The 14,739-nt window shown below is 41.7% G+C and overlaps 1 protein-coding gene across 1 annotated transcript in view; it reads left to right on the top strand.

Moving 5' to 3' along the window:
* The first annotated feature begins 1,076 nt into the window (after positions 1 to 1,076).
* The window catches only part of HGFAC (HGF activator), a 56,075-nt gene continuing 42,412 nt past the window's right edge, over positions 1,077 to 14,739 (top strand). Inside the window, exons 1-5 of the mRNA XM_074992093.1 lie at positions 1,077 to 1,085; positions 1,312 to 1,404; positions 3,614 to 3,668; positions 5,903 to 5,999; positions 10,859 to 10,932. Coding sequence (XP_074848194.1) covers positions 1,077 to 1,085; positions 1,312 to 1,404; positions 3,614 to 3,668; positions 5,903 to 5,999; positions 10,859 to 10,932 — 328 coding nt within the window. The remainder of the gene's footprint in view (positions 1,086 to 1,311; positions 1,405 to 3,613; positions 3,669 to 5,902; positions 6,000 to 10,858; positions 10,933 to 14,739) is intronic.

Consider the following 14,739-nt stretch of genomic DNA (forward strand, 5'->3'; position numbering starts at 1 on the left):
GAACAACAATTGCATTAGAAAGGTAAGACTATTGATGTTAAAATATGAGTTTTGTGGTTTTATATGTAGAAAAAACAATTTTTTTTAATATGGCACTTTTATCCAAAGCGCTTTACAATAGCTAGCTAATGGGACAAACAACATTTGAAAAGATGAACATTTGAAATGGACTGCCAGGCCTTGGCAATTTTCAAGTGGTCCCTGGGAGGGGTGGGGGGGAAATATGAGAGCCACTGAGGTAGAGTACTGACATAGCGATGTTAGTTAATCAAACCCTTAACTGACATACCTATGCTGATAAAACTTTTGAGTGTGTAGCCCCTACTTTATTAGAAAATGACTTTATTTACTGCCCTTAGTTTCTGTTTTGTCAGAGTAATGTGTATTTTCCTTTTTTTTTTTTTCTGGCTCACTGCTCCAGTATATGGTGAACTCTTTCATATCTGGCATCTCTGGGACCAGGAGGTTGCTGGATATTCAAACATTCTGGATAATAGAGAGGTATACCTAGCAATGCATAACACCAAAGAAAAACAAGATTAGATATTGAGAAACAAACAAAAATGTATGCAGAGTACTTTATTTACCAATGAGAGTAGCATTGAACCCTGTAAACTTTACTGTATTTGCTGTATTTATTTGTATTTACTTTCACTATAGCATACCTATGGAAAATGTAACTAAAATTTACTTATGGTTAAAATGCTAGTTACTTGAGAGTTCCAGTTGAGAGAATGCTGGTTAAGAGAGAATTTACTGTGACGGCTGGGCAGGCAATCATCCGTTAATGAGTAATTCTTCTGTTTGTCTGATATTGGCATGGATTTGTTCTATGTTTGGCATCATGAAATAGTTTCCTGAGTGGTCTGTTTGGATTTCTTCATAATTATTATATTGTGTTTATAATTACATATCCTTAAAGGCAAGCAGAGAAGAAGTGCTTCAATTCCAGAGAGATTTCTGAGTGCAGGTAACATCAGGCTGGATCCCAACGATGTGCTGAGGACATTTCATGCTTGCTATGTTGAAGATACATGGAGGACACTTTTCTCCATACTGGACCCTATTTAGTCCCCATGGTTTCGGTAAAATAGCTCCAAAAACTGCATTAACATCAGCCCACAAAGAAGTTAATCATTAACAATGATAAGAACTCTGATTACCAACAGGTTAATACTCTCTAAAGTCAAGTGAACCAGGGGGAGATTTTAGTACATTCAAATCTCTCGTGAAAGCCTGTAGCTGATTTATTGTCCTACTTCAGACCCCTGGGCAGTAAAACAGCCCAGCCCTACTGCTTGCTGAAAATAGGGCTTTTTGGAAAGGAAAATGAAGATGAAAGCCTACAGTCCTTTCACTGTTATCATCCTGGTTTTGACTTTCAGCAGTGACTGTACAAGGATGGTAAGTGTGATTTCCTTGTGATTTGGAATGGCTAGTTAGTTAGTGCATCAAAGTCTGGACATAAAATGACCCACACTAGATATTATCCTTGGATTGAATGGGGGGTGGGGCAGATGGCTGAATTACTCAGGGCAATTTAATTGACAAAAATCTTTCTTCACAGATAATTTATCTGATAGCTTTGTGGAAATTCAAGGGTCATGTCTTGCTAATAATACCACTATGGCTATGCATATAGGAGTCCTTTCACCTATCAGCAGAGTGTATGTAATACAACCTGTATGTAATACACTGCACAGTTATCAAGGGAGTGGCACATTTACCATAAATGCTGGAGATCTATAATGCTCTTACTGAGCAGACAGGAGAACAAGTTACAAAATTCCATCTGTATGGCTCACCCTGTGTGTCAAACTTCATGGAACCCTACCACTAGAGTGCCCTCTTGGGATCTGAACAGGTTCATCTATGCTTTCATATAAGCACCAAAAGCTCAGCACATGCCATGTGTCTGCTTTGCTGGATCAGGACCTAAAACAGAAGAAAGTTTGGTAGCACCAAGTAGTCCCAAATAGTAGGTGCTTGGTGTTTAGGCTATTAAGCTTTCTCTTGGCTTAGGTCCTGATCCAGCAAAGCACTGACGCATGGCATGTGCTGAACTTCCAGTGCTTATATACTCAAAATTAAGCAGTTCATAATTGTTATGGCTCAAGGCTCAAACTAGCAGTGACTAGGTAGGGGCCAGGAGGGATTAATGATAACATTTTTATTGGTCTGTATATGTTTTTTAAACAAATTGAATCATAGAATCGTAGAACAATAGAGCTGGAAGAGACCTAAAAAAGCCATCAAGTCCAGCCCCCTGCCCTACACAGGACCAAACCCATCAGATCAGCCCAGCCAGGGCTTTGTCGAGGTGAGACTTAAACACCTCCAGGGATGGAGACTCCACAACTTCCCTGAGTAGACCATTCCAATGCTTCGCCACCCTCCTAGTGAAAAGTTTTTCCTAATGTGCAACCTGGACCTTCCCAACTGCAACTTGAGAGCATTGTTCCGCGTTCTGCCATCCGTGACCACTGTGAACAGCCTCTTTGCAACCTCCCTTTAGTAAGTTGAAGGCTGTTATCAAGTTCCCCCTCAGTCTTCTCTTCTGCAGACTAAACAGTCCCAATTCCCTCAACCTTTCTTCATAAGTCATATGCTCCAGCCCCTTAATTGACTCAGCCATCTGACTCCGTAAAGCTAGCTTAGGTAACTGCCTGTTCTTACCTCTGCTGCTGGTGTCCTCTCCAACCCCCCTGAAACTTTCCAGTGGTATATTACCTGTTCTTGTTGCACCTTGTCTTGGAGTGTAAACATTCTGGGACAGAAAATGTCTCTTTTTATGCATTTCTACAGTGCCTCGCACGAAGGGCCTCAATCCTAATAAGGCCACTGAGTGTGGGATCACACCTTAGGTTGGGAGCTGATGGAGCTGTTGTAGGCTCCCAAGTGCGGAATTTGTTTCTTCCTTGCATTCATCTAAGCTTTTCCTTGTAAGCAATGAACATCTCAGGCAGCATTTTTTGAGGAATCGTAGCTCCATATTTATTACCTTCCCTCTCTCTGTTCCTACACCTGCCATAGGTGCCAGTTTCTTTGATTATTTTTCTTAAACCAAAATTATTTTCCATTATATTTTGATTACAGCTTCTTGTTTTTTGTCCTGAGTGCCTGTGGTAGCAGTGGCACTTCGTATATCCTGCTATTATTTCTTATTGCTTGTGACTGAGTCAAATTAACATGTATAGTTTTATCAGTAAGCCCAAATTAAAATTGCTTATAACTTAGCACATGGAGAACACTGATAAATGATGTGAAAATTTAAAAGGTGGGGTGTTACTCACAGCTGTTAACTAGCTCTGAAAGACATGTGCTTCCCACTAAAAGAAAATAGGAATTTATGTCCCTAGGTAACAGAGGGATATAACAGAGCTCGTCTTCTCCATTCTTGGGCCATGTTTGTTTTTTTCCTGGATAAGCCATGACCTTTCACCGGCCAATGTTTGTTTATCTCCTTTCACAAGAATGTGCCCGAGCCAAAACTATGTGCACACATAATGAGATTGTTGCCGAAGTGCTACATAACAAAAGTTTTGGGACTCCACTGAGTGTATGCTTTGTCCTAAGAGAATATTTAATTGAGCTATGTTATTTTTATTTGTAGAACCATGGATCTATGCAAAGAAGAGGCTCAGTACGTGAAATGTTTGAGCACAAAGGTACGAAGCCAGTTCTAATAGGCATCAGTAATAACAACAAACTGTTTACTTGTACCTATGCTTTGCAGCCCTATAACAGGCCTGTTTTTGTTTTAACGTGAACTGTTAAAGCCAGTGGAGGAGGAAAAGAAGGATGCGCCACAGTGTATTTTTAATTATTTATTCAAAGCGGAGTAGCTCTGTCAGGAGATACATTAAGAGACATCTGCCTCAGAACATCCCACAGGACAGTGTTTAAGGCACCCTCCTGGCTGAGGGAAAGTCAAGTTGAAATCCCTCGTTCACATCCGTCAGAGTAGAGAATTGAACCCTCATCTCCCACATCATGACTCAGTTCTCTAACCATAAAAGACTGACAAGGAACATCACCACCTCTTCCTCTGGTGTCATTTCATGCAGGTTCCTATCTGGCAGGAAGCTTCTGTGAACTCTGGATCACATGCCACAGGCAAGACAGGTAGAACACCTAGACTGTGTGTGTGTGTGTCTATACTACACCGTTTTTTGCAACAAGGTTGTGCCAACACAGTCTTGTCATTAAAAGTCAGTTTGTGTGAATGCTGTTTGTTGGCACTTTTGCAGACAAAATATTTCCATCCTCCTACGAGGGGGTTTTGCTTCTACCAACAAAACAGCATTCACATGTTCTCTTGCCTCAGAAAAACTTTGTCGTTCCTTGGGGAGGGGGGCAATGTGGGAGTGAGAACTATAAAAGTTTTGTCAGTTAGGTACAAGTGTGGACATACTCTGAGGATGACGCTGGGAGGTAAGTGTGAACTATATGCAGGTACCTGGACTGAAGGGGCCATGCACATGCCCAGCAGCAGTTTTTAAGCCCCCATGAAACTTTAATGTGGAAATTCAGGCCCCCTAAGGCTTTAGGCATCTACAGAGTTAGTTGGCAGTTGGGAGGTGGAATGTTGCATATCTAAATTTTGAATTTCGGCACCTAAAGTGGCAGCAAGATGCCAAATCCTTTTGTGGATCTAGCCTAGAGGCCATGAAAGCTCTCTAAAAATGGAGAGGACACAATTGCCCAAATCATGACTGTCCCTGTACCATCCTTTTCCCCACAGCCCTAGTGCCATGCTATTCCTTCTATCTCACCTCTTCCACTAGGAAGCCATCCCCTGCTCACTCCTGGCTGCCTTCTCCCAGTATCACTTGCCCCAATGGCTGGTAAAAACTGTGTGATCTTGAACTAGCCTTAGCTGTTTTAAAGATCCCACCCTCCCTTCTGAGGCAGAGGACAGGAACAGAGTTCATTGCTTCCAGACACCATCTCAGTCCTCCTTCACTTGTAAAGAGCCTTTTTAGTCCAAAAGTGATGATGATTTGATTGTTTGGATCAGTGTTTAGCCCCATATTAAGTATTTTCTTCCACCCTTTACAGCCCTCTTACCTCTTTGGCCATTTTTGTCTATTGTTTTACAGGCTGACACATTATTTACATGGGTGTTATAATCTGATATAGAGACACAGTAAGTACTATTTCAGGAAGGGCACTAATAATATGAAATAATTATTATGTCTGGCTGTACCAGAAATTGCCGTATGTTGATGACACCAAACTGAAATTATCCGAATTTTTCATTTTACCACTGACTGCTTACATTGTGTGTATTCTATGGTCATTTTCTTTTCCTCGGCCGTGTGTATACTTACAAAAAACTTCAAAATGGCCATGCTAGTGGCCAAAGTGAAGAATACTAACGAGGCACTGAAAAGAGTATTCAGCGCTTCATTAGCATGTCGCCAGCCGCGGCACTTTGAATGTTCTGCGGTTTGCTTGCCCATGGCTCGGTTACATGGGGGTCCTTTTTGAAAGGACCCCACCAACATCAAAATCCCCTTATTTCTCTCAGCTGATAGGAATAAGGGGATTTCAATGCTGGCAGGGTCCTTTCGAAAAGAGCCCCATGTAGATGAGGTGCGGGCGAGTGAACTGCAGCACTTTCGAAGTGCAGTGGCTAGTGGCATGCTAATGAGGTGCTGAATATTCATTTCAGTGCCTTATTAGTATTCTTCAATTTGGCCTTTAGCATGGCCATTTCGAAGGTTTTTGTAAGTGTAGACGTAGCCCTCTTGTTATACTGGAGTTCACAAGAAACAGGGTCCACCATTCTGTCGAGATACCTGAAGATTCCTTTCTTTTAAATTAGCAGTACTTTTGTGTAAGCAGATTGCTGCAGGTCAGTGCACAGCTGCATGGAGATTTTACTCTTGTATTTTAGTGTTTACAGAGGATGACCAGCTATGTGCATTTCCCTTTCGGTTTGGTGGAAGGATATACTACTCAAGTATACCAAATCAATCTTCTCCAGAGAAATGGTAAGTCAGCTTTGCAAAAGAAATATTCACTGTTTTAGTAAGATTAAAATCAGTCCTGTTTTCACCATAAATGTTTCTGGGCCCAATCCAACACTGACTGAAGTCAATAGAAAAACTTCCACTGATGTCCATGAGCATTGATGGATCATGCTCTGTATACAGAAAGAGATGGGGTAAAGTCTGTATCTTAATGCACAGTAGTGCAGAAAAAATATACATCATCACACAAAAGGAATGTAGAAGAATTATTCATCATGGGTCATACATCTTTCCTTGATTCATATGTGAGAAATCCCATTCAGCTCACTAGCAATTCCGTGTGCAGTTAAAGTGGAGAATATGGCCCCTCTACTATTAACTCTCTGGTCTGAGTAAAAGACAGACTATAAGCATGCTAATCAATCTATTATTACTGAACTTCCCTCCTGAAGAGGCTTCAAGTTTGCATGGGTAAGAACATAAGAGTTTACCTGCCTTTACTTAAACTCTAATGAGACTGGAACTCAGCTCATTAAGGATAGTGCTGTTGCCGGTAGTAGCTATCTTCCAGAACATTTAATACTATGTTTATAATTTTTCCACAAGTTTTTTTAAATCTCAAACTTTTTATCAGCACTTTTATTAGCAAAACTTTTTCCAGACCTGAAGAACTCTGTGTCCTCAAAACCTTGTCTCTCCAATCAACAGAGTCCAATAAAAGATATTACCTTTCCCATCTTGTTTCTCATTTAAACAAGGTAATTCAAGCTAGGAGAACATTTCTGATTATTTTGAATATGTACAGGTAAATAGCTGATAGGAAAAGCACCAAAGAAACAATATTTCAGAAGTATCATAATTTACTATAAATAATGTGAGCATTTTTCTTTATTGAAACCTGCATATAGATGAACCAACATCCTAGAGATTGGTCTTTAGACCTATTTCAGTTTATTTCATGTACAGGAGGATTCTTAATTATACACTGAAATTTTTCAAGTAGGTCTTTCACTAACTGCCATTGAAATTGAAAAAGAGCGAAAGCGTGAGCTCCAGGGTTAGCACGCAGTTGAGAGCTGACCGTCGATGGCTTTCATTTATGCTTCCTATTTTCATGTACAGTTTTTGAGTTACACACTAAAGAGAGAAGGTAGCTGTAGCTGCCTGATTTTTGACACATCATGTCTGTTCTACCTTTGTCTCCGGCCTTTTTAGTGAACATATGCTTTTTTTCTCATAAGCTAAAAACAACCTGACATGTCTTCAGAGATCTTGATGCCAGAACAAAAAGAGAGCTGGCTTGTGCATTCTTTTTGTTGGATTATGTAAGTATGCGTCTGTTCTGTGCTGCACAGGAGTGATATACAATAATGGACCTCAGATAACTCTGCTAAGACTTCACCACCTCCCTGCTCTCTTTGAGGTGGTTTATACCCAAGAAGAAGTTATCAAGGGCTGTTTTTGTAACTGGTCCCTAGTCAACACTTGGGTAGAAGTTGACCCTTTACATAGTACATGATAAACAAAACAGGTTGGATAGTAGCACATTGTTCTGCTGATTTAAAGCATTTTGGTCCTAGGACATTCGGTAAAGGCACTGAATTTATGGTTCATTATAACAGTAGCTCACTACTTCTGTAGTACTTTGACTGTAGAAGTGTTAACTGTCCACTTCACCTTGAACAGTTTCTTGCAATATGTTTAACTCATTGACTTAACAGTCTGATCCATGTTTTATGTAGCTGTGACTCCCTAGGATGTCTGCACTGCAAGGTAAGCTCAGAGTCAGTGGAACTTGAGTTACCTAACCCTGGGTGCATCTACACTAGCTGTCTACTTCGAAGTAGCTGGAACAACGTCGAAATAGTACGTGTCGTGTCTACACGCACAGTGAGCTGTTTCGATGTTGAAATCGCTGTTAGGCAGTGAGACGTTGAAATCGTCATTCCTATCTGAAGATGGGAATAGCGCCCTACTTCGACGTTCAACGTTGAAGTAGGGCATATGTAGACGATCCACATCTCGCTATGTCAAAATAGCAGGGTCCTCCATGGCGGCCATCAGCTGAGGGGTTGAGAGACGCTCTGTCCAGCCCCTGTGGGGCTCTGTGGTCGCTGTGTGCAGCAGCCCTTAGCCCAGGGCTTCTGGCTTCTGCTGCTGCAGCTGGGGGTCCATGCTGCGTGCACAGGGTCTGCAATCAGTTGTTGGTTCTGTGGATCTTGTGCTGTGCAGGGCAAGTGTGTCTGGGAGGGGCCCTTTAAGGGAGCAGCTTGGGGCTTTGCTGGCCCCTTATTTCAACAGGGAGCACTTGTGTGTGTGGACACTCCAGATTTCCTTCTGAGGCGGCTCCTTTTGACGTTCTCCATCGCTACTTTGACGCTGAACGTCGATGGCACCAGCCCTGGAGGACGTGTAGATGAAACATGTCGAAGTAGCCTATTTCAATGTTCTTACGTCAAAATAGGCTACTTCGACATAATGTGCTACTGTTGACGTAGTCCCTATGTTTATTTACCTGTTGAGTAGTAACAGAGAGGGAGCCGTGCTAATCTATATACTATCAAAACAAAAAAGCAGTCTTAGTTTTTAAAGTGCTACTTGACTGCTTTTTTGTTTTTATTTACCTGGTATTTGAGAGTCTACAGTCATTTGCACTCCCAGGTTAAGAATCATTATACCTTGGGTCCCAACCCATGTCTATAGTGCTTTATGAGGGCACAAGTCAAATCACCACCTCCCAGACTTCTTAGCACACTCCCAAAGTGTGGCTGCTTTACTTTGTTCACGGAGCAATGTGAGAAAACTTGACTGTCCACTAAATATGACTGTCTAGACAGAGAATGTCAAGCAGTGGAGATGGGTGATACATTTGACGGAATGCCATAGCATAAGTCCAGTGGGGCTGCAATTGCTCTGCAAAGCAATAAGGCTTTCACCTTGGATACACCTCTCCTGTGGCGTCCTTGGACACTGGGTCTGAGTCCTAGGTTAGTGTGATTTGAACATTGACAGGAGGATTATGCTTGAGCCTGAGTTTGAACCCAGAGTTTACATTACAGTGTAGAAATATCCTCTGGATACCTTTCCTAGGCCTGAAGAAGAGTTCTGAATAGGTCAAAAGCGTCTCTCTTTCACCAACAGACTTTAGTCCAATAAAAGATGTTGTCAATAAAAGATGTCTTCTGGCTGAACTGAGATTCTGTTAGGGAATCTGGAAATCACCACGTATAGTTCCTCATTTGTACTTATTCCTGTCTAGACAGCTAAAAAGTGGAAATATTTTAAGGAACAGAAAATACAACACATTTGCCATAGAAAGCAGAGAAAAGTCCCTTTGTGGACAGCTTCCCTCAGTGCCACAATTTATAAAGGGTTACCTGCAAAAAGCAAAAATGATTTAGGCCCTATCTTAATAATGATGGATGAAGCTGGCCTGAGTGTATTTTTTTTAGATTTTAATTTTTGTCCTTTTTCAACATTTCTCGTACCAGAAATGCCAAATCAGGATTTCCCTTTATAACCCACACACCTATGTGTAGTTGACTGTCCCATATAGTGGTACCTAGTCCACTTCACAGAGGAAGACTAAGTGTCCTCTGCAGACTGAGAGGCAGCTGGTCTTTATCTCAAGTTGTAGATGTGCCTGCACTAAGCTCCTAAAATCTCAGGTTTGAGTCTGCCTGTGGGAAGTTATACCTTGTTTTGCTGAAGAACTTGTTGAGGAGGTCTCAGCTCTCTGTCCATAGGCTATGGCTAAGTCAAGGGAGTGGAGGGAGGGAATCTTTAACAAGGACCTTTTTTCCACAGTGTTTTTCCTTTAACGAGGACCTTTTTTCCACAGGTTGAATTGAAGCAGTGCTAATGATTAATATGAAATGGAATAATCTCATGAGGGGGAGGGTAGGATGATAAAAGTGTAGTCAGTATTTATAGAGCAACAACAAGAAGGAAGTTAATATAGGCGCTCTTGGATATGATAAAGTAAATTAATTATGGTAGCCTTCAGTGTCCCTACACCTGTACTGTACCCATGAGAATCTTTGTCACTTGATTCGTTCTTCAGAGAGGTTCATGAACCCCTCAGTGTAGCCGAGACTCAGACAGTTCTGGCTAGGAAAACTCTGCCTCTCAGACACCGCTGAGCATGCTGCTGAGGAAGGGAACAGTATAAAAAAAAGTTTCAGCAGCTCTGTCTGGAAGTGGGAGGGGTGGGGAGGAGAAAAGCTATTCCTGGAGGAGCATAGCCCAAGGATGGAAGGCTACCAAAAACCAGAGCTGACCCCCTTAGCTGAATCCCATTCAGGGGGTCCCTGATACATTGAACTGAAAAGAGTCTACAGCAGCAGACCAAAAGGCCTGCTGAGGGCCAGACACCTTGTTACAATACCCTGTTAAAAGAAACTTACCTTTCATCATTTTCAGTGATCAGATCCTGGCCTTTCTTTGAGCCATGTCTCATGGATCCCTGATGAGGACCACCACTTCTGTGTGGTAGAGGGGAGATAAGTAGCTTATGGGGCACTGGCCAACCCTGGGGCACTGGCCCACCCCTGGACATGGCAGGCCAGTCAGAAAACATATTAATTGTTCCCACTGTGGCATAATAGAACCTTCAGCTCAGCTGAGAGTGGTCAGAATGCTCAACTCTGAGACCCCAGCGATTCTTCCAGCAAAACCAGGGATGACATTCCTGATGTTTCCACAGTAAAAAGCAAGCAGAAAATACATCAACTTTAAGGAAAAATGTATAAAAACACCCACAACATTCCTTTTGGGTCTTCTTTATTAATCACATCCGGTGGTTTTGACAGATGATCTTGTCTTTGCTAGTGTAGGGTTGTTCACAAATCTTCATTAAATTGCACTTCTTATTTTTTCAGGTGTTCAACTACACATAACTATGATCGTGACCGGAAGTGGCGTCATCGTGCCTCTTCATCCAAAGAGCCTGTAGGTAAGGCAAGTAATTAATGACCTCAGCAAATGATATCTGAAAATCACAATTGCCCTGCAATATCCAGTATTTTATTACTAATTATTGTTAGGTGGTGATTAACTAGCTATCCATTAAGCATGCATAATGCTTTATAGACAAGTAAAAGGGTAAATCCCCCATTCTGGGGAACCTCACAATTCAGGCTGGCCATGACATGGGGAAGTGGAAGTAGGGGAAGGCTGAGATTTCCACAGAATAAGGAATTTATTTCATTCTTTCTTGTGCTGTGTGCACGCAAGTAACCAGATCTTCAGCCGGTGTGACCACACTGATGTCTGTACAGCTACACTGATTGTTGGCACCCAGGGATCTGGCTCTTTCTCTCTTTAAAAATATTAAAATATTAACTATTCATATAATATTATTGGGTTACAACTTTTCTTCTGGAGTCTGGATCAGTGCTGGAAAGTACAACCTGTCAGTTGTCCATTGCACTAGCACTCTCTGTTCCCATGTATGCATTCAGTACCTTAAGCTGTGAAATTTAAGTGTGTGCCCCATTCTGTGGTTAAATGTCAGGGCTAGTGCTGTGCATAGGGAAAATCCTACCTAATATCAGTGAGCTTCATCTCAGGTTGCCAGGCATGAAAAACGGTATCTTTCTTGGGAAGAACTATGGGTGAATCTTGGGCTCCCCTTTTAACACAGTCACCATCTCTAGGTTGGATGGAGCAGCAGCATGCTTAGATGCCTGCTGGGGTATCCAGGTATGGACATGACATAACTGCTAGACTGCCAAAAGGTTGTGTAACAAAATAGAGCATATCTGCCTGTGGGCTTTTACTCTCTCATTCTGCATGCTCAAAATTTCCCCTACTTCCCCTTCTTAGCTACCCAAGATTTAGCAGATAGGAGGGAAGCAAGTCCTGCATGCTCCATGTTGGGCATACAAAGAGGGCACACAAGTAACCCTGGAAAACTAAGGCCCTAACTGTAGACATGCTGCAAGAACACTGAATTTGTGAGATTTTTATCACTGCACAAGCTCATGCGATGGAACTATGTGTCATTTGGTGGTTTTTGGAATGAAAACAATCTTTCAAATAACAGTGGGCAAATTAAATCGTGCCACACAACTCTTTCAGTGTAATCGGTCTCTGTGATTCCATGGACATCTGGCATGTAGCAGAGTAAGAGCCATTTCTGAAATAATAGTGCCTTGTACTCTATTTTTACACACATAGCAATTTAGCTGCACAAACAATTGACCATTTGGGGGATATCTTTCTACTTATGATATTTATATGGACCTTGTTACATTGGTATACACCCTTTAGTGATTTATGGGGAACTGAGGCTCGGTGACTTAGCCAAGGTCTTGGAAGATATTTGTCATGGATCAGAGACTGGAAGCCCAGTCTTTGTTACCTTACTGCTCTAACCACTAGACCATGCTTCCTCCTCACTGATTTGCACTTTGCAGGATGTTCCTGTTTCCCCAGATCACAGCTGGGGATCTCTCAGATGACAAAGCAGTTCTGGCTCTGATTCTTCTCCTTTTTTTGTGTGTGTGCTTTGTTTGTAATTCCTTTTACTCAGTTATGTTTTTTTAACAAATAAGGAAATGTTTTCTTCATCATGCTAAACACACAGATAATCTGCCTCAGCTACCCCTTCTTCTACAGTCTACAGAGAGAAAACAGAGCTTGAAAAAATAGATGGTCTTATGCAGAATTCATTTGGAGGAAAAAATGAGATTGCTTAAGTGACTGCTTCAAGAGGGCAAGTAAATAGGAGTGTTGATTATAGATGTAACTAAAATCGGTGAAAGGGGGAGTTAGCTGAACACTGGCAGAATTTTCCCACAGGCTTCATCTAGCACTGAACAGCAGTTTTGCATGCACCTTGTTTTGATGGTCTTCAAAAAATAGGAAATAAAGATCTGTGGCGATCTCTTTGAGATGTACCATCACATAAACAAGCAATCCTGTAGCACTTCAAAGACTAACACATTTATTTATTAGGTAATGAGCTTTCATGAGTAAGACTCACTTCTTCAGATTTGAAGTAAATTATTTTGGGACAGTCCAAACATTCTAATATGTGGCTGAATCTTGTAAGGTGCAGAGTATCGTTTGGAAACTTCTCTACACCATTTACCTCCTGGTGACAATGATTGAGTTGTGGTCCCAGTAAAGGCTCCAACCATTATATAAACTAGAAAAACAGGGAAAATGTTTTTTTTTTGTTTTTTTTTTTTTTTAAAAATACTTTTGATTGCAGTAGGAATTAGGAAACTAGGTGCTTTTGAAAATCTGACTAGAAATGTCTTTGGGCACCTAAATACATTTAAATATGTGGTCTCAGTGAATTGCTGATTTGTGGGTCTAGTATTGTGCTGCATAGGGACCTTGGTCTCTAGGGTCATCAGAGAGCAAAAGTGAAAAATCAGGACAAGGGGTAGAGGGTAATAGGTGCCTATATAAGAAAAAGCCACGAATGTTAGGACTGTCCCTGTAAAATCTGAATATCTGGTCACCCTCATTGTGCCTTGCACCTTGAAGGATTAAGCCTTCAGGTCTAACCCAAGGCTCATCAAAGTCAGCAGGAGTTTTATCCTTGACTTCAGTGGATCTTGGTTCAAGCTTCATGAAGATGAGTGCTAAGATACCAACTTTATTCAGGGCACATAAAAACAGAATATTATGAAAAGATGGAGCAAGATCTTGTAAGCTGACTATAGAAAGGGGAATTATCAGATCAAAAGTGTGTACTAGCTAGTTAAACTCCTGGAGAAGAGCCATCCCAATATGGTGAAAAGTGTGCAATCCAAACCGAAAGTAGTCAGGGAAGTTGGGTAATGTGGTCAGTCAGCTGAGAGCAGGTGACCCATTACTTTAGCAGGGCTTTGGAGAAGTTGCAATCAAGATGGTTGTTGAGAGACGTCTATTGAGGTTTTGTCTCAAAGGAGAGGCGATATCCTGGGATGGCTTTAGACACAGGCTGGATGGTCAGGTATTTGGGGCACCATGTTTATCTGGGATCCACGACTGTGGGAAGAGTTCCAGTCAGGAAGATTGCTGTGCTTTAGGAGCACATCCCTCATGCGGAAATTGCAGGAGGACCTGGACTGGCCAGAAGATAAAATAGTAAAGGAGAGGGGAGAAGAGATGAGGATTCAGAGGAAGACAGGTGGGAAGTGACACAGGGATGGTGGAGGGGTTCCAAACAAAGAGAGAAGGACAGAGCTAGAAGTTCTGCTTTGCTGACTTGGGCATGGTACCAAAAATGATTTGCCATGTGCTCCACTGTACTGAGGGCAGCTCTGGGAGAGTGCAGCAGTTTGAAAATTAATGGACTATGTAGTGATGAAACACTATATAATTTAGACATTTTGTCACTATAAAATGGAAGCAGCAGCAGCATAGTCATTATGCCTATTGCTTTCTTTTGACATTCTCTGTAGGTGTGACTACAAGCACATGGACCCAGGACTAGACTCTGATCTCAGTTTCACCACTGGGAATCTGGAGAAAATGGCTTGACTTCAGTGGAATTACTCTAGATTTACACCAGTGCAGTGAATTTTAGGATCAGGCCTCAAGTGCTTTGTTTCAGAGTCTTTCTGTGTGGGTAGATTTTTACATGTTGGATTTTCTACTTGGCAGAATCAGCATGTTGGCAGCAGAGCGCCATGCTCAAACAGCTTAATGATGTAGTTCTGCATTGCTCTCATGGCAGAACTTGGCTAGGAGATATTAGATAGAGAATTCAAATATAAGCAAAATATTGGACCAAACCCTCAGCTGGATCAAATGATCTCAG

This window comes from Carettochelys insculpta, chromosome 4 (genome assembly GCF_033958435.1).
Source record: "Carettochelys insculpta isolate YL-2023 chromosome 4, ASM3395843v1, whole genome shotgun sequence".
In the NCBI taxonomy this organism is placed as follows: Eukaryota; Metazoa; Chordata; order Testudines; family Carettochelyidae; genus Carettochelys; species Carettochelys insculpta.